Here is a 25,566-nt window from a genome sequence, read left to right as displayed (position 1 = left end):
TTAGAGAGGTGGGAGAGGTCGGTGTCAAAGGGGAACCTTCTGACTCACAGTCCGTCACAGGGAGGACACATTTCACAATCAACGGAGTGGTCGAAGTCTACCAGAGACTGGGGACTCCCTGCTATAGGAGCGGCACCATTGAACAGCTTTCAGCCTGGCTCTGAAAATATTATTTATGTCCCAATATTTATTTACAGACAAATATTTTGTGGTTCAGTGGGGACTCGTATTCAGTGGGGGGTTCATGTGAAAAGAACAGCAGGGCTGGGGTGTTTGCATAAATCAGTACCCTTGCCAAATGAGCCCAAATGGACCCAGAGAGGCCAAGACGCAGGGGCTAAAAGGACTCTCATGAACCTACATGGACGCAAGAAGACCCGAGAGGCCCCTCAAAGACCCCTGAGGATTGAAAAGGTCCCTTATGCATTTCTATGTGGACCCTGAAGGCACCCCATGGAGTCAAATGGACACACGTGGACACAAACACAAGAAAGGGTACCAAAATGGACAGACTCAATTGAATTTGAACAGATGTTAAAAGTAAAAGGAAATTGACTCAAACCCACAAACAATGATCTGAGTGAAAGACAAGCAAACCCAAATAGGGTCAATATATGTCTGGGATAAGTCCATGATGGACGGTACCATTACACACCTCATGGATATTCTCTCTATCTCCTCCAGAGTATCTTTGCAGCGTCAGGTGTCTCATCAATGCAAATGATTATGCTTAAAACATGAGTAAAGTTCAATCATAAAATGCTTTAATAGAAGCCATCTGATGATTTACTCTCACCGTAAATGCCATTTTGAACCAATATGCATAGAGCTCTGAGCTAAATGCAGGGAATTAAAATAAGATCCTGCTCCCTCCAGACATGGCAATCCCGGCTTTAAAAATGATTGATGCCTTTCATTAGGTGGGATAATAGAATACTGTGAAAGAAAATCATATTTAGCAGGCCAGAGATTTTTAAGTGTGTTCCAACACTGAGGTCAATTACCATTAATAACGGTCCTTGGCTCATTGCACTATAATAAGGTTTCGGTAATAATCACGACCCAAACCTGAGCTCAGTGCCATCTGGCCTCATCAAAGATGATTGAACAAGTACAAAAGTTGAAAAGGCATTGAAAATGTAAATAAGTATATTTAAGTACGTTTCTGGATCAACTTCAGTAACAATGTTTATGGCATCTTAGAATCTGAACTCCCTTTTTAAACTGTTCCACATAGTAAGTGTCAATGATGATTTGAATCCGAGCATTAAAAGAAAATTCTAGGGCTCCGTTTTCAAAACAGAACCTAATTCGAGTAGACGCCATCCAATGGCACAAAAAGCTGACCCTCCCCGAACAAAAACACAAATCCGTTTGGTAAACAAACAAATCCTCCCCCGAAAAGTCTCCCTTCTAACTGAGCTTCATCGCATCTAGATTTAGACACTGTTGGGGAACGGGAGTGTTGCAACAGGCAATCAGTTGAGATCTACCTACCCATTTACCTCCACTGGACAGGACCTCCCCTAGGAACCATTATAGGTTGAATTATTTGTCAAGGGTGAATCGGGTGACCCCAGTGCCTGGTTGGCCCTCATCGCCACCGTGGAGGAGGAACGGACCAACCACAGAGCCAGGACAACAATGTTCCATTTCATTCTCCTCTCGCTAAAGCAGCCACCAATCCCGGCGGGAGGCTGAATGCCCCTGTGACCCCAGAAACACCCTGAGCTGACAGGGAGATAACATGGCTGACTACGTGACAAAGTGGAACATGGCAGACTACTTGCCAGGTCAGTTAGTGATTTATTTTTCAGTTAGTGACATGTTTTTCAGTTAGCGACTTGTTTTAGCTACCTAATAAACCCTAATGACATATTTGGGTCACAACATGGCACGTCACAGTGATTGGTTGATATGAGCCAATCAGTCGAGAGCTTTAATGACACTCAAAGGACCTCCTGCCATAAAGTGTTCCTACTGTCAGAGCTATGAAAAGAGGCCGCTGGTGATCCATTTTGCATGGAACATTAAAGCTATGAAGTACAACAGCATGATTAATACAAAGCACGCCTTAACCATGTCATGCACATATCCACTCACCATGGCTCAGATATCCATTCATGCCTGCTCATTTCCTGTTGGATGGGTGAACAGCCACAGGATACAGTGTGGCGTCTCGGCCGTCACAGCAGGAAGTAGCGAACATGAACAGAGTGCAAGGTTTCTCTCTACACAACTCCACCAATCCCAGAACACACTTTTACTTGAAATTTCCTGTGACTGAATGTGACGGAGGGCAGACTTGGATTCAAGTGGGTTTTTCTGTTGTGTCGAGACAGGGGGGGGGTAATGAGTTGACTGCATTGACTAAACCTGAGGATCGTGTTGCTGACGGGGTCAAACGGTGGGCCGAAGGGAAATCCCTGCTCCTCCTAATTATCGCCACGGGGAGACGCAAAGGAAGAAGATTACTTCTAGGTAATAATCTTCTAGGTGATTACTCAAAACGGTGTCCGTTTGATATTTCACTCAAACGGCAACCACAGCCTAGGCTGTTACGGTGCAGTATGATAAGCCATTACCGTAAAGAGAGCACCACGCTGAGTAACAAGCGTGACGGGTGCTTCTTGGAAAAGGATGACCCCTGTGGCTTTCTCCCTCAAGCAGAGTTTAAGGGACTAGGCATTCCTCTGCCTCCCTGTATGGAACCATGTTTATGGTATTGGCATCATGATAGGACTCTAGTGTGGACAAAACATGTATTGTTCTATCGCAATCCAATTTCCCCTTGGGGAGGCCAAAACAGTTTCCAAATCACCTTTTCCATTTAATATTTTTATTTTTACATTCTTATCTTGCACGTGTAATAACAAATAAAGGAGTAAAGGGGGTGGTAGCCGGCAATCTCAATACATTTCTCGCATCAATTGCCTCAAATTTGGTATAGAAGCTACCTGGTTGTACTGGGGTGCACGGGGAGGGTCAGGTCCTAGGCTATTACTGCAAGATGGATGCACACGCTGATGCCTTATCCTTTACAGCAGTCTCTCAGGCTGAAGTTGTCCAGAGACTGTCTGAACGAAACCGCTCCAAAGCTACAGGCTCTCGGCAATATCCCTGACAGGTTTTAAAGAGATGGTGCTGAGCTCATTGACCCCCTCTGTCACCCATTTAATCAACATCTCTGAGCAGGGTAGAGATCCCATGGATTTGAAACATGCTAAGAGTGACCCCCATCCACAAGAAGGGCAGCAAAACAGACAAGGGCATCTACAGACATGTATCTATTTTGACTGTGCTGTCTTATGAACAGAGGAATATACTAGCAATACATTATTTTTTAAATATACAAACCACAGTCTGGTTTTAGAAGGTCCCACTCCACTGACACACGCGTATTGCTCTTAACGGACTTTATCAGGAAAGAAGTTGACAAGGGACATTTCTGGGGAATGGTTATGCTGGATCTGCAGAAGGCGTTGGACACGGCTGATCATAGTATCATGCTCTACAAGTTAAAATGGTGGATGTGGTGGACGTTAATGGAAAACATTCTAGGCCGAAGGTGATTAGCTGTGGGGTCCTGCAGGGGAGCACCCTGGGCCCACTTATCTTCCTATGAAATGATGAAATGAAATGAACATGCTCTCGTCATTTGTTTTTGTATGCGGATGACTCTGCTCTACTGGTGTCCCATAAGAACAAATTCTCAGTAGAAGAGATCCTTCGTGCAGAGATATCCAATATCAGTAAATGGCTTTCAGATGACAAACCTTCTCTGCATCTTGCAAAAACAGAATCCATCTTATGTGGTTCCAGAGTAAAGCTTGCAAGGTCCCCTGGTTTTAGTGTCAAAGTGGACAACTCAGTGGTTACACTATGAAACTCTGTCAGCTACCTTGGTTGTGAATTGGATAGTCACCTGACTGGTGAGACTATGGCCCTTAAGGTTTTAACAAAGATAAACCAAAAAATATCTTGATAGTGACACCCTAAAGACTCTGGCAGGTGCACTTGTTCAGTGTTGGTTGTGCGTGCACATCATGGTTCACCAGCATCCCTAAACATGAATACGCTACAGACCAGCCAAAACAAGCCGGTGAGAGTTGTACTTAAACTCCCCCTCGTACTTATCTGGAGGTTGAGCATTTTAATCAGCTTGGCTGACTATCTGTAGAGAACAGGATCATGTTAATTCAACACGGTCTGGTCCGTAGAATTATTACTGACTATTCAGTTACTAGACATTTTTAGGAATGTCTAACAATACAACACCAGAACCAAAGACTGATATTGCCTGTTTTAAATTTGAGTCTATCTGGTAAGAACACCTTTTTATATACCGGCGCTTTCGAGTGGAACAAACTACCACAGCAACTCAACACCATGACGACCACAACTTCATTTTAAAAGAATGTCAAAATCTAGATAACTATCGAGCAGTATAAAACATGATCTTCTTCGTATCTGTATGTAATGCTCTAGGCCAGAGGTACTCTTACCCTACGAGGTCCGGAGCCTGCTGGTTTTCTGTTTCTACCTGATAACTAACTGCACCTACCTCAGTCCCTGATTAGAGGGGAACAATGAATAAACGCAGTGGAACTGGCTTCGAGGTCCAGAGTTGAGTTTGAGGGCAATGTTGTCCTGTCCTTTATTTTATTATGTGTTATCAAATCAAATCAAATTGTATTCGTCACATGCATCGAATACAACAGGTATATATATAGACCTTACAGTGAAATGCTTACTTACGAGCCCCTAACCAACAGTGCAGTGATGGGGGCACGTATAACGTCTGCCATCTTCTCCCGGCGCCATGTTATATATGTAACCAAAGTATACCTAGTACTTAGTGTCGTTTTTTTTGTGTCATCCACATGTGGGGTTGCATTGTGTTTTAAATAGTCAAATACATCTATCTACACCACATATGCATGCGTTTCACTGTTGTCTTCAGGGTCGAGCCCCCAACTAGGGATCTTCTTGAAAGAGAATACAGCATGATGTACGGCAACACTAGACCTTTAGCTCCTTACCTCCGTCTTTGTTGCAGAGGCTGATGAGGTTGTGCACGGTGTCCATCATCTCCTGCTGCAGCCTCTGCATGGCGGTGCTGTTGCCCGTGGCCCTGGTCAGCTGGGTCTCCAGCTCACGGATCACTCCACTCTGCTTCGCCACCAGGGCCTGCAGGCTGCCCTTCTCCTCCCGCAGCATCTCCAACTCCTCCTGGTGACGAGACTCCATCTCCTGCATCTTCTGCTCCAGGAACCTTGGGGGTCAGAAACCCGGCATAGGAAAGTTAGTTATGCATATAGCTTTAGTTTATAGAGAACTGTAATCTAAAGCTATAACTAACTTTTCTTGATCGGATTAGTCCCCTATTCGTAATCTGGTGCTTACATGTTTGTATGGAATTTACATAATAGTTCCCAAATAAATACTGGTATTTATTTGTGATTGTCAAAAACAGTGGAATTCCATCACTTTCTATGTTATGTTCCACATGCCTCCTTTTAACAGATCAAGCAAGTGAATTGTCATTCTAAATCTACTGCAGCATATGCCCTTCTCTCTACCCCAAAACATGTTCTGAACTGTAACTAGGGTAACATGTGGAATGGGAACCCAACTTTACATAAGTATTCAGACCCTTTACTAGGAGACTCATAATTAAGCTCAGGTGCATCCTGTTTCCATTGATCATGCTTGACAACTTGATTGGAGTCCACCTGTGGTAAATTCATTTCATTGGACATGATTTGGAAAGGCACACACCTGTCTATGTAAGATCCCACATTTGACAATGCATTTCAGAGCAAAAAACAAGCCATGAGGTCAAAGGAATTGTCCGTAGAGCTCCGAGACAGGATTGTGTCGAGGCACAGAGCTGGGCCGCTCGACCAAACTGAGCAATCTGGGGAGAAGAGCTTTGGTCGGGGAGGTGACCAAGAACCCGATGGTCACTCTGACAGAGCTCCAGAGTTCCTCTGTCAAAGATGGAAGAACCTTCCAGAAGGACAACCATCTCTGCAGCATTCCACCAATCAGGCCTTTATGGTAGAGTGGCCTGACGGAAGCCACTCCTCAGTAAAAGGCACATGACAGCCCGCTTGGAGTTTGCCAAAAGGCACCTAAAGGACTCTCAGACCATGAGAAACAAGATTCTCTGGTCTGATGAAACCAAGACTGAACTCTTTGGCATAAATGCCAAGTTTCATGTCTGGAGGAAACCAGACACCGCTCATCACCTGGCCCTTTACCATCCCTACGGTGAAGCATGGTGGTGGCAGCATCATGCTGTGGGGATGTTTTTCAGCGGCAGGGACAGGCAGATTGTCAGGATCAAGGGAAAGATGAACGGAGCAAAGTACTGTGAGATCCTTGATGAAAACCTGCGCCAGAGTGCTCAGGACAGACTGTGGTGAATGTTTACCTTCCAACAGGACAAAGTAAAGGGTCTGATTACTTATGTGATATTTCATATATATATATTTTTTTATACATTTGCAAACATTTAAAAAAAAACTGTTTTTGCTTTGTCATTATGGGGTATTGTGTGTAGATTGATGAGGGGGGAAAACAATTTAATCCATTTTAGAAGGCTGTAACGTAACAAAATGTGGGAAAATTGAAGGGGTCTGAATACTTTCCGAATGCATTGTATATATATTACGCCCAGACTGTAATAGAAGTACAAATGTTTATGTCAGTGGATTCAGTTACCATGAGTTGCACATGGACAATAAACATACATACATTTCATCATACACTTTGTAGATTAACGTAAACCTTAACTGTGTCCAATGGTCTTCCATTTTATAATTATAATTATTATAATATAGTCTTACGTGGAATTGATTAACACATTGATTGCACAAGCGTTTGCAAATTTCTCTCAGTAAAGGAATCCCTGTCTATGAACTTTGAGTGCAGCTCTCAAACATTGGGATCAGTTGAGGTCGTTTTTTTTTTTCAGAAAGCATATTAACGAAAGAATTCAGTACAGCTGTGTTACTGTATTTACAGTGAGCACTGGGGACGGGAGGGAGCTTTTAAACGGACAGTGAGAGACAGTCCCACTGGACCAATCAACAAACAGGACTCTGAAAAGTCATCCAAAAGCCACATTCGATTGCTCCCATTGCAACATCATTCAACTTTCAAGCAAAAGATGATGTAGGAAAATATAGCCTCATGCACAATGCATACTGTTATACATCAGGGGATGGGGTGTCTGATTGCACATTTAGCCGATCTGTGTATGACTGAGTCTCCGGACAAAGGGCATGATGTCTTTAAACGCGTCACATTGTGTTGGATGGCGTGTGAGTTTACCCGTTCTTGTCGTGGAGCTTGCTGATCTCATTGGTCTGCACCATGAGCTGCTTCTCCAGCTTGTTGGTGGACAGGGAGTTCTCAAGCAGCTGAATCTCTAGTCTGGAGGTTTGATTCAGAACCTGTCCCAAGACAGAAATAGGTTAGCGGTATCCGGCCTCACAGAGGTGTTCCAGCGAAACAAAATGTAGGTACGCTATAAATCATCATGTCCTCTTTAGGAAGAGGTAATAAAGTATAGGTTTTGCATAAAGAGCGGTTGTTCTTCTGACACATGGTAATACTCAGTTGCATATATATGAAGGGAGTGATTTCCCTTAGTGCACCTTTCTTTTTTTTTTGCACATCAGCAAAAATCCACCCCCACAAGCGCGGCTCTTGTTCTCTTCCTTCTAAAGCCACCCCAGATATCAAGAGACGTTGAAAACGTAAACATACATACAGTATGCTTACTGTATCACATAAAGAGAGCGTAGCTATTTATATGTCATCCATATTTTCTTTGGCCAGTTCCCCCCCATTGCCTTCTTGGGGGTGGTTTAATGTGGAATAGCTGGGTCAATGGTGCGTGAGATGGATCCCAGTGGGAGTGCGATAAGGTTGGGGGGGATATATTACCTGCGTCTCCACATCCGTTAGCTTGCGCGTCTGCTCGGCCGTCTTGGATAGGAGGTTGGTGCCCATCTCCAACATGGCGGCCGTGTGGTTGTGAACGGCACTCTGCTGCAGCTGGGCCATCTCGGTCTTCATGCTCTCCTTTATGTAGTTCTCAATCTGAAACACCCAACGTATAGAGATCATTTATGAGAGGATGGATGAGACACAGCGCATGAAACAGACGATAACAGACGGCCAGTGACCGGGGTATGTTGAAAAAAAACAAACACAAGAAGCAGAGGATTAACGGACGCCACTAATCATACAGACACCGCAAATTAGAGATACTGGTTGAAAACAGTGACAATTGAGACACAATGGTACGACACTTGAACAAGGGAGTTGTTCGACGTGGACACATTCAAGGTGTGAAAACAGGTAACACTCGTAAGAAATCCCGCAATCAGCATTCAATTACTTTTATAGCCGAAAGAAAAGAACATGCGTGACAAATGGAAACCCTCGACATTGATCAAGATTTTAACATTTGAAAAAGTCATACGTTCTATTATCATTGTAACATTTCAAAAGGCTTTCTTATCAGCATCTCTATGTCATACAGTAGATCAACTGAGTTGATTGTGTCTTTCCACCTCATAATGTGAACAGAAAACCACCAGTGAAGAATGAGCTTCAGAATATAGGTGGATCCAGATGTAGGTCATTAGCTAAGGTCAGGAAGAGACAGAGATGGCCCGATACTCACTGGTGCTTATCTTGAAAGCACTCTTTCATCCCTTATCTCGCAAAGTGAACGGATGACAAGGCCGAGGCCGTGTCTGAATAGGTTGTTCACGCAAACGAACCATCAGCGTCAGTTCATGCACACGCTGTGATGTTCGGCGCGTCACATGAGTCATCTATTCAAACATCAATCTGACTGTAGCCCTTCTGAGCTCACTCTCTACTAGGGCGTTTTCAGGAACGCATCAACCAGTACCAAACGTTAGTGTTGAATGCCCTTAGTCAGCAACTGTTCCTGGCGCGCCAGGCACCTTGTTGAACGAATAGAACAGCACAGGCGGAGACGTCACCAGTCAAGCTCCACTACTCAGTGGAGTGTGAAGGAAAACATTTTGCTGTGAGATGCTTCTGGAAACCATTTGTGACGTCACTCCATTTTTCCATCCCCCTGAAAGTACAGATCGCTCGTAGTTGTCACATTAGCAATGATATCCGGTGATACCCTATGACAACATGGTTGAAGGAGCCTTACACGTGGGGCCCCCGGGGACCTGGCTTGCACTATGACTGAGTGACTCACAGTCCGATCATAGATAGCACAGGCACTGGGACAGGCGAGTCTTTCATGCTCATGCCAGGACCTTATGTTGGATTTCAATGGAAGAATGATGGGGTTGTTGTTTAAAATGCCCGTTATAGCTAGTGTACGAGTGTTAGTTTAAACATGAAAGACTCTGGAAGTTTGAACTTTAAAGACTGTAAAGTCTTAAAAGGGGTAATCAGCAGTTGCTACGGTATATACATTTTTGAACTCTTTAATGATATGTACCCATTCATTCTTGAAGATTATTGTCACGTTCGTTGGGATAAATGTCGGACCAAGGCGCAGCGGATGTTGAGTTCCACATTATTTATTAGAAAGTGAAACTAAGCAAAGACAAAAATCAAATGTACAATAAACTAACCACGGACCGCGACTACAGAGATGCTACGTGCACTAATTCAAAACAATATCCCATAAACACGGGTGGGAAAAACAGCTACTTAAATATGATCCCCAATTAGAGACAACGATTACCAGCTGCCTCTAATTGGGAATCATACACAATCACCAAAATAGAAAAAAAAACCTAGAACCCCACATAGAAATAATCAACTAGACTACCCCCAGTCACGCCTTGACCTACTCTACCACAGAAAACAAGGACTCTCTATGGCCAGGACGTGACAATTGTAACTTGTAAAATGCCCCATCAGAACAAACACTATATAGCCTCATGACATGGTTAAAACTATCATTTTGATATCATGAATGGTCAGTCCTTGCATCCATAGCTCTGTATATGAATTCTGCGAGTGGTTTCATTTGTCCAGCCCCATTCCTCAGCTTTGAACTGAAACAGGGCTGGGTAACACGCTTTGTTATCGTTTCAACTGCAGATTGCCACTTTAAAAGTGTATTATGTGTGTGTTGTATTTAGGGTAATGTGCACAAAACCGACATCATTTTTAATCCCACGGTTGTAAAAAAAAAAAAAACGGTTTGCAGGAACAAAATAGAGACAAAAGGGAGAAGATGTATTTCGTTTAGACACAATAACACACAATAAGAACATACGTATATTTGGCTGAATCCTGCGTCAGAGTTAGAAGACCAAGGTCATTCGAGCTGGGAGAGTGAAGTCACTTTAAGGTGCATAACATGTTCAGAAGATTGGCACAATACTCAACTGTCATATTGCCCGACTATATAAAGGATGGATTTCAACATTTCGACCAACCCGAGAGTGAACAGACAATAATACAGACAGAGCACAGACAGTTCCTTTCAATTCTACAACTGTGACAGCGTTCTACCCAGCAGCCATCGGCAAATCTCTGTCACTTGGAATCAGTGTTTTCGCTGTGATATCCCCGTCTTGGCAATGATAGAAAAGCGAAGCGTAGCATTGTTTCAGGCCCGCTTTCAGATACAATGGCGCTCCTTTGGTGGTGAAGTGCAGCAGACTGATATAAGTGTCGCCTCCCACAAAACCTCCAAACTCCGTTCAAGGAGTTTTGGAAGGAACAGGAAGAGCCTGGCACCCACGCGGTTACGAAACACCAATATCAGAACGGATTGAACTGGCGTATAAACAGTCTGAATCGATAACCTCAGGCTCATTGCTCAACTTAAGAGTTTAAGTATTTATCTTTGGAGACCTCTGCCTTTAATGGTGATACACTGTGGTACTATCCAATGCTTCAATGCTGCTCGTACTCTTTATATCAGTGTGCCAATCCGTTAATACCAGCCTGTGTAAATGTTGCCTGATAGGCTTTGCTTGCAGCCAGCGTAAGTCACCTTGGAAGGACCATGTTGGAAGTGACACCGGCGGCCCTTCAGAAACCTAAAACTCAGAGCCCCGTCGCTCACGGCCAGTCTCCCAGGGAATGTGCTCGACTCACGAATCAATCTGGCGAGGGTCATAAACGGAAAGTACCAAGGAGAAACAAGATTACACAAACACGCCCCCATCATGTTAAAAAAATATATAAAAAAACACTTAGGAAGCAGTAAAATATATGTGGGTGTCAAGTTATTTGGCTGTTCTTCACCCAACGCAAACTGACCAAACTTTTCCAGGCAGTGAACAGCACAGGATTAGAAAGCAGGATAAAGCAAATGGTATCTTTCATTGCCAGTGGTGGAAAGTGAGTAAAGAGGTACACACTTGTCGGGAATTGGGAAAGCGATGATGAAATAACTAAAAGTGCATGATATGTATGCGGAGCTGGCCAAATACCAAAGTCTGATTCTCCTTGACATCTGACCAGACAAGGAACACAAGTTAGCCTACGAAATGCACTCAAATTCAGCAATGTAATTCAAATAGAAACTACTCAAAGAAACCCACCGTGCTCCATCTAAATGCAACATACAAATAGCTGTTGGCCAATGAATCACTCTGATTCTTTAATAAGAAATTCACATTTGATAGAGAGGAATCTGGGCTATTATCCGAGTCAGGGGAACCATGTTTGGGACCAGTACAACTTGGCTTAGCAGCAGCCGGAGCTCTTGGTTAAACTCCACACACAGCCCACCAGCTGGGGGTCAGTCCAAATAAGTTGAGGTCAGCCATAACTATGGTGTCAGGTTTAACCTCTTACCTAGACTGTGTATCATTATCAGAGCCACTGAGCATAAAGGTGATAGGGGTTGTGTGACTGATTTACGCATTGCTTATTGCTTACACATGCTATATTACGTTAACATGTTATAAATGTTAATGTGTCTATAATAAGGCAAAACAGAGCAGATTTACAAGCCTGTTTTCTTTATTTTGCTGTGTGCAATGTTTCGTTCCCCTGCAGACCAGTTTGAGCAATATATCATCGCAAGTTCTTGCCTCAATAGGGTTATCAAAAACCCATTCGTCGTCGTGTCCGAATCGAGACAATCTGAAGCTTTCTCAACTTCATACAGCATCTACCTTTTGCGCTCTTTAACTATGTTTATTCTACAAGAAGTTTTATTTTGTTTGTGTGTGTGTGTGTGTCCTTGTCAAGAACACTTTCACTTCATAATCAACATGAAACGCAAACATTTGACAGTTTGACACCGGAAAGAAATTCAAATGTAACACCACTTCCCATGAAAAATAACGACACGCCATATATTAAACTCTCCTTTTTCCCCCCGTGGCTTTTCGAAGGTGACGAAGTAAGATGTATTCTTTGTGACATTCCAGAAGGTGCAACAACAATAGCCTTGCTCTGAGAACCACTAAATCTTGCCCTCTTTTTACATAATCGCCGTGAGCTAAGTGAGAGCCACATAAACAGAACTTTATGTTTCCCAAACTGCTACTTTACAAAAAAAGGCATAAAGGTTTAAGGAGTTCTGGTCTGGAGGGCCTTGGGTACGTCTAGACCGCCCGTAGCTTCACTAACAACACTGCCTGACACGCTGACCCCCCTCGCCACGGCGTCCAAGGCTCCTTTGCGGCATTCAGTGGGTCGCAAAAGCCACTGTAGCTGCGTGTACAGGCCTGCCTCAGTCATTTAGCAGCTTTATGAGCTGTGGGAAATGAGTTGCGGCTCCCAGTTAACGATAAAACAATCTGTTTTCAGCTGTGTGGAACAAAATGAAGACGGTGCGAAAGCAAGGAACATGAGGCTCAGGCCAGAGGGACAGTTTATCATTGAAAAATGGCAGACATTTGGGAAACGATCCACTGTACTGGTTGTGTTGTGAAGTAGAACACTATTCTTTCACAAGACAATACATGACTATACAAAAAAATATATACAAAATATAATCCATGGCTGTACGTGACCAAAAATAAAGTCCTTGATATCGTAGCAGATGCTTCCAAGCTGTTCCTAGAAGCAAAATAACCTGATACTCCCTTACATCATTGTAACGGATTGCTAAAATGTTTACCATTTTCCTGACAGTTGACATTCGTAGGCTTTCTAGCCAAGAGGAGGGATGGACATGGTTAGACTTGAGAGCTTGTTTTCTAAACAGCCGTGGTGCTGGGAGCCACTGCAGGCAGCGCTACAAGACAGACAGTAGGCCTGGACTGTTTTAATGCTTCGTGCTCTGTTGTTGCCTAGCTTATCTCTGGCTCTCTGGTGGTCTGGGGGAGTCTCTCCCACTGACGGGGCCCAACCATCGGAAAAGCCTTTATGGATATGGTAAAGGAGCTGTTACTGTCGATTAGCACTTCACTCTATAACACAGTGCACCTTGAGACCGATGCCAGCAAATGTGCTAACGCCTTCTTATCGCCAAAACAACAGTCGAATCAAATATTATTTGTCACATGCGCTGGTAAAATAGTAACACAAGAGGAATAAAATAAAATGCACAAGAATGGAACTAGGAAGTACCAGATCAATGTGCCAAGGTACGAGGTGCAGTATTTGAGGTAGATATGTACATGAAGGCAGGGTAAAGTGTCTCGGCATCAGGATAGATAATAATAAGGTATTTGGGGTAGATATGTACATGAAGGCAGGGTAAAGTGACTAGGCATCAGGATAGATAATAATAATAAGGTATTTGGGGTAGATATGTACATGAAGGCAGGGTAAAGTGACTAGGCATCAGGATAGATAATAATAATAAGGTATTTGGGGTAGATATGTACATGAAGGCAGGGTAAAGTGACTAGGCATCAGGATAGATAATAATAATAAGGTATTTGGGGTAGATATGTACATGAAGGCAGGGTAAAGTGACTAGGCATCAAGATAGATACTAATAAGGTATTTAATGTAGTTATGTACATGAAGGCAGGGTAAAGTGACTAGGCATCAGGATAGATACTAATAAGGTATTTAAGGTAGTTATGTACATGAAGGCAGGGTAAAGTGACGAGGCATCAGGATAGATAATAATAAGGTATTTAAGGTAGTTATGTACATGAAGGCAGGGTAAAGTGACGAGGCATCAGGATAGATAATAATAAGGTATTTAAGGTAGATATGTACATGAAGGCAGGGTAAAGTGACTAGGCATCAGGATAGATAATAATAATAAGGTATTTGGGGTAGATATGTACATGAAGGCAGGGTAAAGTGACTAGGCATCAAGATAGATACTAATAAGGTATTTAAGGTAGTTATGTACATGAAGGCAGGGTAAAGTGACGAGGCATCAGGATAGATAATAATAAGGTATTTAAGGTAGATATGTACATGAAGGCAGGGTAAAGTGTCTCGGCATCAGGATAGATAATAATAAGGTATTTGAGGTAGATATGTACATGAAGGCAGGGTAAAGTGACGAGGCATCAGGATAGATAATAATAAGGTATTTGGGGTAGATATGTACATGAAGGCAGGGTAAAGTGACTAGGCATCAGGATAGATAATAATAAGGTATTTAAGGTAGTTATGTACATGAAGGCAGGGTAAAGTGACGAGGCATCAGGATAGATAATAATAAGGTATTTAAGGTAGATATGTACATGAAGGCAGGGTAAAGTGACGAGGCATCAGGATAGATAATAATAAGGTATTTAAGGTAGTTATGTACATGAAGGCAGGGTAAAGTGACGAGGCATCAGGATAGATAATAATAAGGTATTTAAGGTAGTTATGTACATGAAGGCAGGGTAAAGTGACTAGGCATCAGGATAGATAATAATAAGAGTAAAATAAAGAACAGAGTAGCAGCAGCAGATGATGAGTGTAAAAGTGTGTGAGTGTGCGTGTGTAATGTGTATGTATGTGCATTTGTGTTGTCAGGATGTGCATTCGTGTTATGTGTGTGTGTGTGTGTGTGTGTGTGTGTGTGTGTGTGTGTGTGTGTGTGTGTGTGTGTGTGTGTGTGTGTGTGTGTGTGTGTGTGTGTGTGTGTGTGTGTGTGTGTGTGCGTGTGCGTGTGTGCGTATGTAGTGTATTTGAATGTTGTGTGGGTTTCCTGTGGGAGTGTCAATGTAGTGTGTGTGAGTTCATGTGAACATGCTGTGTATATACAGTCTAGTGAGTGTGTGTAGGGTCAGTGCAAGATGGAGTCAGTGCAGATAGATCCATAATAATATGCTCTCTGAAACCTGGGGTATTAATTCACACAATGCCCAGGACTTTTATGGGTTGTGTAAATTGAGGTTGCATATAATTTTGAATAGACAGCATACAGACTTGTTCCACATTTTGTTGTGTTACAAAGTAGAATTAAAATAGATTTAACTGAAATATTCTTGTCAACGATCTACACAAACTGCTCTGTAATGTCAGAGTGGAAGAAAAATGTGAATGTTTGTAAAACAATTATGAAAAATAAAACACTAATACTGTATATCTTGATTAGATAAGTATTAAACCCCTGAGTCAATACATGTTAGAATCACCGTTGGCAGCGATCACAGCTGTGAGTCTTTCTGGGTAAGTCTTTAAGAGCTTTCCACATCTAGATTCTGCAACATTTGCCCATTATTCTTTTCAAAATTCTTCAAGCTCTGACATATTCGTTGTTGATCATTGCTAGACAACCATTTTCAGGTCTTGCCAGATTTAAGTCAAAACTGTAACTCTGTCACTCAGGAACATTCACTATCTTCTTGTTAACCAACTCTAGTGTAGATTTAGCCTTGTGTTTTAGATTATTGTCCTGCTGAAAGGTGAATGAATCTCCCAGTGTCTGCTGGAAAGCAGACTGAACCATGTTTTCCACTAGGATTTTGCCTGTGCATAGCTCCATTCCGTTTCTTTTTTTATCCTGAAAATCCCCTGCCCTTAACGATTAATAGCATACCCATAACATGATGAAGCCACCATTCTAAGCTTGAAAATATGGAGAATGGTACTCAGTAATGTGATGTATTGGATTTCCCCCGAACAATGTAGGCCATTGACAAAAAAAAGGCTGTAACACAACAAAATGTGGAAAAAGACAAAGGGGTGTGAATACTTTCTGAAGACACAGTAAGTCCCTATGAGACAGTGAGTGAGACACTGAGACGATACGAATTAGGAGAGAAACTCAGGCTGAACTCACAGTTAACCTCTACAACCTTTACCCCCTCATGGCTAGCTACCAGGCATTTATCAAATCGCAACGCAATGCCTCTCACTCTGTCTGTCTCCCCACCATATAGTGCACTACTTTTGACCAGAGCCCCATGGGAGTCACACTCTATCCAACCAGTCTACTGCCAGGACCCACAAGTCCCCTCTGTGTTTCTCTCTCTTTCTGTCAGGATGCTGTTGCGTTGATTTCGTTATCCTATTCCAAGGACATAATTAGTCTTGTGTACACAACCTGAAACCAAACCAACCATCCTCAACCCAAATCATTGCATATAAAACTTGTGCCCAAAGTAATTTGGCAAGTACTGTAGAGCCCATACACCCCTTTCTGTCCATCAAAGGCTCCTAGGCTCAACATTTTCACATGCCCACTGGTGAAGAGTTCTAGAGATTTGCCGTTTTCTTTTGTTTTACAAAACTCCCTAAAATCTATCTGATTTAGGTTCTTGTGCAGTAAGGAAACTAAGGATTTTCACATTTCCAAATCCGATTGGTTGCTATTTTTTTAATGCGTTTTCACAAATTCAGATGATCCAATTTAATTTACTAATCTAATAAGATTATATCCTTCCCGAATCATGTAAGGAAAGAGGTAAATATCTGACATTTTCAGGAACTAGTGTAGAAAATTCACTTTCAGAATTTTCTCAATTTTATTTGCCACACTACATCTCTCTTCCATTTACAGGGTCCATTTACCAGACATTAAAAATGTAATGCATAAACAAAAAATCTAAATCAAGTTTCTTTGACATTATTAAATTGTCACTATATTTAATAATAATAATAATACATGGGACTTATATATGACTCGTTTCAAGAAACTAGGCGTATGTCACGCGTCACTACTTCACTGGAGAGGCATTTGAATGTAAACATAATTCTCTTTATCAAAATGTGTTTTTTGGCAGAAATGCCTTATGGAACATGTGAACTTTTATGTGCCTTAACAACAAACTTGTATTCCATCTGTAAATACAAATAAAATTGTTAAATTACGAGCCGTATTGGTTTAGCCACGGAAAAAGGTAGGAACTTTCCTGTGATTGGCTGAGATAATGGATGGGCTGGACATGCCGGGGGATGAGTTCGGATTAGTCTGCCATGTAGCACGCTTCTGTCTATAACAAAGGGCTACTCAGTATGTGCAAGTAATCCTTTCTAACTCAGCTTTTTTGAAAGATATTGCGAATAACTGTGTTGCTCTCCACCTTCTGGAGGACAGTTCTGAAATCAGTGGAATGCCCGGTGGAAGCAGAGTATGATAGCTAAGGAGATGGAAAAAAGTCTGGTGTTTGATTGCAAATATGCGGAGGGAGTCGAAAAAAGAACACACAGAACACACACACTGTTGTATAAAACACCCGTCTCCGTGTTACCTCTTCAAACTAAGGCCAGGCCACTATAACATCTGTGACAGAGAGGGAGAAGCATTCATCCATGTAAGAGAGTCTAGCTAGCTACATTTTCAGATATTATAAGTTTCTAATTTTGAAAGTGATTTTCATTGCCAGTTAAAGCATTCTGTAAGCTAGCTAGCTAATGTTAGCTGGCTCGATAGCTAACGTTACATTTATGATCTGTGTAGTATTATTATTAGTTTCTCAGAGCCATTTGCATTGCTAGTTATAGCCTAATGTTAGCTAGCTAGCTAACATTGAACCTAGTTTTTTTAGCTATCTGCAGATTCATGCAGGGTAGTAACATTATGAGTTGGGATTATGGATCATTGTTTAGTTAGCTAGCTACATGTCTAAACAAAAGATTCCACTATGTAAGATACCTTTTCACTGTACCGTTTACACATTCTGTATCCTGTGCATGTGACAAATAAACGTTGATTTTATTTGGTAGTGTGTGTTTACCAGAGACGGTAATGTGAAGAACAACATGACCTACACCAAAGTCAAATTAGAATATAAAGTTAGGCCAATGAGACAGTGTTCAAGTTCTAAAATTATCTGGTAGAATGCCCTGGTTTTATTTCGTTAAGCTATTTTTTGTAATTAGCTTGCCGTTAACTTGTAAAGAACGATCTTGTTGTGAGTTTATTTTCCTGTAATAATAAATACAAATGAGCAAAAGTTAAGATGTTTTCAGATATATGATGTGGACATTATTTGAACTGGCTAGCCAGCTAATTTAATGTTAGCTAGCTAACAAGCTAGAAACGAAACAAAACATTGCTTAGTAGCCTGGTTTGCTAGATTGACATATAAAAAATGTATTTTTAAACGGATGGGTTTATTGGTGTTAAAATACACCAGTTATGCTATTTTAGTACATACTTCCGGGTTGGAGCGAGCGGTCGCATCCGCACTTCGCTCCGCAGGTAGTATAACTTTTCATTACATTTCATTATAGTACAACGGTTTGATTTGTCTAATCTTAGCAATTTCTTCTTAGCTAGCTACATAGCCGTCTTTGTATCAAAGATAACTGCGTAATTATCGTATTTCGTCGTCCTAACGTAGTCTACACTGCTATCTGCCCAGCAGCTAGCCAGCTAGCAAACGTCCACCGTCTACCGAATAGCAGCACTGTAGAAACTATTACACTCAACTGAACGACTTGATTAGTGTAGTGTTAGCTAGCTACATAGTTGTCTTTGCTGTCTTCGTATCCAAGATAATTGTGTAGTTTAGAGTGTGTAGTCTTAGAGTGATTATCTTAATTTACCGAGGTTAGCTAGCCAGCTATTTGTCGTCCTTAACGTAGGAGACACTGCTAGCTAGCCAACAGCTAGCCAACGTCTACCGAATAGAACTTCTGCACTCAACAACCCGGTCGCATTCCGCTTCGCTCCACAGGTAGTATCACATTTTCATTTCATTTCATTACAGCACAACGGTTTGATTTGTTTGATCGTAGCTAGCTACATAGCTAGCTACATAGCCGTCTTTGTATCAAAGATAATTGTGTAGTCTAGAGCGATTTTCTAGGTTAGCTAGCCAGCTATTGTCGTTCTTTAACGCAACGTAACGTAATCAACACTGCTAGCTAGCCAGCTAGCCCCCGAATAGCAGCACTGTAGAAACTATTACACTCAACGTAACGACTTGATTAGTGTAGTGTCAACAACGCAGCCACTGCCAGCAAGCCTACAAAGTCAACAACGCAGCCACTGCCAGCTAGCCTACTTCAGCAGTACTGTATCATTTTAATCATTTTAGTCAATAAGATTCTTGCTACGTAAGCTTAACTTTCTGAACATTTGAGACGTGTAGTCCACTTGTCATTCCAATCTCCTTGCATTAGCGTAGCCTCTTCTGTAGCCTGTCAACTATGTTTCTGTCTATCCCTGTTCTCTCCTCTCTGCACAGACCATACAAACGCTCCACACCGCGTGGCCGCAGCCACCCTAATCTGGTGGTCCCAGCGCGCACGACCCACGTGGAGTTCCAGGTCTCCGGTAGCCTCTGGAACTGCCCATCTGCGGCCAACAAGGCAGAGTTCATCTCAGCCTATGCCTCCCTCCAGTCCCTCGACTTCTTGGCACTGACGGAAACATGGATCACCACAGATAACACTGCTACTCCTACTGCTCTCTCTTCGTCCGCCCACGTGTTCTCGCACACCCCGAGAGCTTCTGGTCAGCGGGGTGGTGGCACCGGGATCCTCATCTCTCCCAAGTGGTCATTCTCTCTTTCTCCTTACCCATCTGTCTATCGCCTCCTTTGAAATTCCATGCTGTCACAGTTACCAGCCCTTTCAAGCTTAACATCCTTATCATTTATCGCCCTCCAGGTCCCCTCGGAGAGTTCATCAATGAGCTTGATGCCTTGATAAGCTCCTTTCCTGAGGACGGCTCACCTTCACAGTTCTGGGCGAGATCCCCACGTCTACCTTGACTCATTCCTCTCTGCCTCCTTCTTTCCACTCCTCTCCTCTTGACCTCACCCTCTCACCTTCCCCCCTACTCACAAGGCAGGCAATACGCTCAACCTCATCTTTACTAGATGCTGTTCTTCCACTAACCTCATTGCAACTCCCCTCCAAGTCTCCGACCACTACCTTGTATCCTTTTCCCTCTCGCTCTCATCCAACACTTCCCACACTGCCCCTACTCGGATGGTATGCGCCGTAACCTTCGCTCTCTCTCCCCGCTACTCTTCCTCTTCCATCCTATCATCTCTTCCTCTGCTCAAACCTTCTCCAACCTATCTCCTGATTCTGCCTCCTCAACCCTCCTCTCCTCCCTTTCTGCATCCTTTGACTCTCTATGTCCTTCTATCCTCCAGGCCGGCTGGAATTCCCTCCCGCTCCGTGGCTCGACGACTCATTGCGAGCTCACAGAACAGGGCTCCGGGCAGCCGAGATGGAAAAAGTCTGGGACCTGGCATCCTTTCATCCTGCTCTACATTTTCCTCCTCTGTCTCTGCTGCTAAAGCCACTTTCTACCACTCTAAATTCCAAGCATCTGCCTCTAACCCTAGGAAGTTCTTTGCCACCTTCTCCTCCCTCCTGAATCCCCCCTCCCTCTCTGCAGATGACTTCGTCAACCATTTTGAAAAGAAGGTCGACACATCCGATCCTCGTTTGCTAAGTCAAACGACACCGCTGGTTCTGCTCACACTGCCTACCCTATGCTCTGTCCTCTTTCTCCCCTCTCTCTCCAGATGAAATCTTGCGTCTTGTGACGGCCGGCCGCCCAACAACCTGCCCGCTTGACCCTATCCCCTCCTCTCTTCTCCAGACCATTTCCGGAGACCTTCTCCCTTACCTCACCTCGCTCATCAACTCATCCCCTGACCGCTGGCTACGTCCCTTCCGTCTTCAAGAGAGCGAGAGTTGCACCCCTTCTGAAAAACCTACACTCGATCCCTCCGATGTCAACAACTACAGACCAGTATCCCTTATTTCTTTTCTCTCCAAAACTCTTGAACGTGCCGTCCTTGGCCAGCTCTCCCGCTATCTCTCTCTGAATGACCTTCTTGATCCAAATCAGTCAGGTTTCAAGACTAGTCATTCAACTGAGACTGCTCTTCTCTGTATCACGGAGGCGCTCCGCACTGCTGCTAACTCTCTCTCTCTGCTCTCATCCTTCTAGACCTATCGGCTGCCTTCGATACTGTGAACCATCAGATCCTCCTCTCCACCCTCTCCGAGTTGGGCATCTCCGGCGCGGCCCACGCTTGGATTGCGTCCTACCTGACAGGTCGCTCCTACCAGGTGGCGTGGCGAGAATCTGTCTCCTCACCACGCGCTCTCACCACTGGTGTCCCCCAGGGCTCTGTTCTAGGCCCTCTCCTATTCTCGCTATACACCAAGTCACTTGGCTCTGTCATAACCTCACATGGTCTCTCCTATCATTGCTATGCAGACGACACACAATTAATCTTCTCCTTTCCCCCTTCTGATGACCAGGTGGCGAATCGCATCTCTGCATGTCTGGCAGACATATCAGTGTGGATGACGGATCACCACCTCAAGCTGAACCTCGGCAAGACGGGCTGCTCTTCCTCCCGGGAAGGACTGCCCGTTCCATGATCTCGCCATCACGGTTGACAACTCCATTGTGTCCTCCTCCCAGAGCGCTAAGAACCTTGGCGTGATCCTGGACAACACCCTGTCGTTCTCAACTAACATCAAGGCGGTGGCCCGTTCCTGTAGGTTCATGCTCTACAACATCCGCAGAGTACGACCCTGCCTCACACAGGAAGCGGCGCAGGTCCTAATCCAGGCACTTGTCATCTCCCGTCTGGATTACTGCAACTCGCTGTTGGCTGGGCTCCTGCCTGTGCCATTAAACCCCTACAACTCATCCAGAACGCCGCAGCCCGTCTGGTGTTCAACCTTCCCAAGTTCTCTCACGTCACCCCGCTCCTCCGCTTCTCCACTGGCTTCCAGTTGATCGCATCCGCTACAAGACCATGGTGCTTGCCTACGGAGCTGTGAAAACCTCAGTACCTCCAGGCTCTGATCAGGCCCTACACCCAAACAAGGGCACTGCGTTCATCCACCTCTGGCCTGCTCGCCTCCCTACCACTGAGGAAGTACAGTTCCCGCTCAGCCCAGTCAAAACTGTTCGCTGCTCTGGCCCCCAATGGTGGAACAAACTCCCTCACGACGCCAGGACAGCGGAGTCAATCACCACCTTCCGGAGACACCTGAAACCCCACCTCTTTAAGGAATACCTAGGATAGGATAAAGTAATCCTTCTCACCCCCCCCCCCTTAAAAGATTTAGATGCACTATTGTAAAGTGGCTGTTCCACTGGATGTCATAAGGTGAATGCACCAATTTGTAAGTCGCTCTGGATAAGAGCGTCTGCTAAATGAATTAAATGTAAATGTAAATGTTGGACCACCAGGCTGCTGATGTCATGCATGTGAATCCTTAAAGAGAGGGGTGGGGCTAAGGCATAAGAGGATGTGAAGGATGCTGAATGGGTGACAAAGAAGAGCTCTCCAGTAAGTGAACCAGAACATTCAAGGCCCATTTTCTCAAAAGTGGGGTTACAAGTTTAACATCTGTCAAAGCAGAATTACTTTGCCATTGTTCCTCAACTACAATGTATAATATACCCTTTTCTAGCTCTGAGCCTCTACTTTTATACAATGTAAAACAAAACAAAAACACAATTTCAAATTTTGCTACATAAGACCGAAACACTTTTACAATTGGGGAGAGTTGGGGCTTTAGGAGTGACTGAAAGATGGTGAGTAACGTCTCAGAGTAACGGATGGCTGGGGGGAGTTCCAGAGCCTTGGAGCAACCCTGGAGAAGGCCCTGTTGCCAAAGCTCTGGAGCTTGAACCTGGGAATGGAAAGGTGGCCTGCCATGGTGGAATGGGGCATGCTTGTAGGTTGCCACTTATTACTGTTATGTAACAACTCAAACCTGAATCATTGTACATGGTTTCTGTGAAGGACAAGCACAGGGGAGCCAGTGCATCTTGGAATACCTGGAGAGATCCTACATAAAATCCGCTAGTACAATTATGTAAACAAAACGATCATGAGAAAAGTACAGACACTGTAGCACTGTTTATTAAAATCAAAATATCAATCAGACAATACTTTTTTTCTCTTTGGACTGAAGGATTTTAGGGCAGATTTTAGGGCAGATTGTGAAATTCTTTATACAAACTATTAAGTCAAAGCTATTTATTTATGTTTTAGTAAGTTTTAGTAACGCAAAATATAAATCGTGTACATGGACAGTAACATTTAGCGCAACTTGAATCAGATTAAAGATTCAAAGGTTTATAAAGCCTAGACAAAGGTGAAACATTTATAAATGGAAAAAAGCCTGAGAAAAGTACTAAACTAAATCTAAACATGTGACGGCCAAAATAGTTCTGTTCCTTTTGGGAAATATGGCCTTACATTCATTCTTATGTGATTGGAATCATTTATCCCAATCTATTTATAGAAATCTCAGACATCAATTCAAGGTCTTCAACAGTCAGCATCATGTACTAAACGAAACACATCCTCGGCAACAAGCTACAATCACTTCACAGGTAATGACAGATGGGTAAAACGTCAAAAAAATAAGAGCCAATTTCACAAGAAGAAGAAGTTAATATAACCAAGAAGCAATTAATTTTTGATATCCTGCCTTATAAACATGAACTTACTCAAAACATGAAAAGAGGGACGGAGAAAGTGTTTGCTTTGAATTTTAGCTCTCCTCTCCGAACAGCCGGAGGGATCCTGTCCAACAGAAATGTTGACTTTTCTCTTTTTGATTTGGGTACTGTGATGTGGAAGGTTTGTTTGTTATTACAATCAAGACTCTGAAAATGAATTTGTAGAGTTGGTCTAGACAAGGATTATTTGGCTATCTTATATGACCATATTCCAGTGGCAACACACTGATGAATCTCAAAAATGGGAAACAATTGGTCTTTTTACCCAGTCCGAAAACTAGATTAAGAACAGTAATAGTCTATTAATACACCCTATCATTTTCACTATCTATATTAATCAACGTATAATTCAATTATAGGCTATCATTGTAATAACCATATTTGACTGTTTCGCTTCCTTCTGTTGAGCTCAGGTTACTTAGCATCATTCATGTGAATTCATCCAGAGTGAAAATAAATATTTTGCAGCCGTGATTGTGTAGGGATGTATATTTTCACAAATCCTCGAGTTACAAGGAGCTCTCTTATGTCAAAGCAGGCCCTCAAATTACCCCAATTAATTATGTGTATCTGGACGTTTGGGAGAGGAAACGCGCATTCATCCAAGACATGGGAATGCGGAAAGAGAACCAAACAACCAAACAAATTTAACTCTGCTCGGAGGAGTAGGACCCCCAGTACCAGGGCAGTTTTCCCGAGGATTTGAGCTAGTGATTCTGTCAAACATGGGAAAGTTTCCACAGGGTTTCAATCCAAGTAGGAATGTGGCCGATAATGGCTGAGTAATCCTTTCAGCATTGTCGTTTCAATCTTCCTAGCCCTAGAACACAAAGGAACACCAACCCATTGATTAAATCCAAACATTCGGGAGTATCTCTCTCTCTTCCAGCACATTTCAGACATTTGGAATTGGTGGAATTGGTTTGCCTCAAGATAGCCAGAAAGAAATAACACATTTGGTATGTCTGCAATCTCAAAGTTTGAGAATATGGTAGGGGTTTCTCATAACATAATAATAACTACTATATTCCCTCACTGCCAGAGGCCGCTAAACATCTATCAGAACTGCTGCCTCTTCTGATCAAATAAATGGCCATTTAATGACAGCGATTTGTTACATTCAGCGTCACGTCCATGTTTATCTTCCCCCGCTAACATCCCGCTAAAGAGGCGAAAGTTTATAAATTCTCTAGTCATCCAGGGTTACCCTCACAAAACCCCAAAAAACTATATAAGCTCCCAAGTCAAACCCAAGCCCCACTTTATGTTCTAAGTGTACATCACACAACGAGCCACACTGTTACATCAGGTCTAAATTATGAGGCACTTCTTTGCCTCATCTCACAGTGTGGGGTGAGACTGGACCATGTATCATCTGTGGCTGTGTGGGTCTGGACTCTGGACAGGGGGCTTTGATATCCAGCATCTGTGCTGACAGCGGTAGTCATCGTGCCCCGGGGTAGTACGGGGCGGAAGGGGGCGGCACTGGGGGTCAATGGCATGGAGGCCGCAGAGGCAGTGGCTCGGAACAGCCCCTTTTTTCCTCCGTTACGGTGCATGCCGAACAACAGTGGAATGAAAACAAAGCGTCAGGAAGAGGTACAGTAGCCCTCACCAGATGGAACTGCTTTGGTCTGACCTCAGCTCATAGCAGTGTAACGAAGGGAGAATGGATGCTGACGACTGCTGAGGCAATGTGTCTCTTTCATAGATTCAAATGTCTATAATATTATTTTTTTTAAGTCACAAATCTTAAAGAA

At 43.3% G+C, this 25,566-nt stretch overlaps 1 protein-coding gene across 2 annotated transcripts in view; it reads right to left on the bottom strand.

Moving 5' to 3' along the window:
* LOC118398282 (angiopoietin-1-like) overlaps positions 1–25,566 on the bottom strand; it is a 65,925-nt gene that overhangs the window by 26,143 nt on the left and 14,216 nt on the right. For both annotated transcript variants that reach the window (XM_035793469.2, XM_035793468.2), the window contains exons 2-4: positions 7,960–8,115; positions 7,342–7,463; positions 5,043–5,275 (exon numbers count right to left, since the gene is read on the bottom strand). In XM_035793469.2, the coding sequence (XP_035649362.1) occupies positions 5,043–5,275; positions 7,342–7,463; positions 7,960–8,115 (511 nt within the window). The remainder of the gene's footprint in view (positions 1–5,042; positions 5,276–7,341; positions 7,464–7,959; positions 8,116–25,566) is intronic.

This window comes from Oncorhynchus keta, chromosome 19, assembly GCF_023373465.1.
Source record: "Oncorhynchus keta strain PuntledgeMale-10-30-2019 chromosome 19, Oket_V2, whole genome shotgun sequence".
NCBI lineage: Eukaryota > Metazoa > Chordata > Actinopteri > Salmoniformes > Salmonidae > Oncorhynchus > Oncorhynchus keta.
The sequence above is the reverse complement of the archived record's forward strand: the minus strand, read 5'-3'. Positions and strand labels throughout refer to the sequence as shown.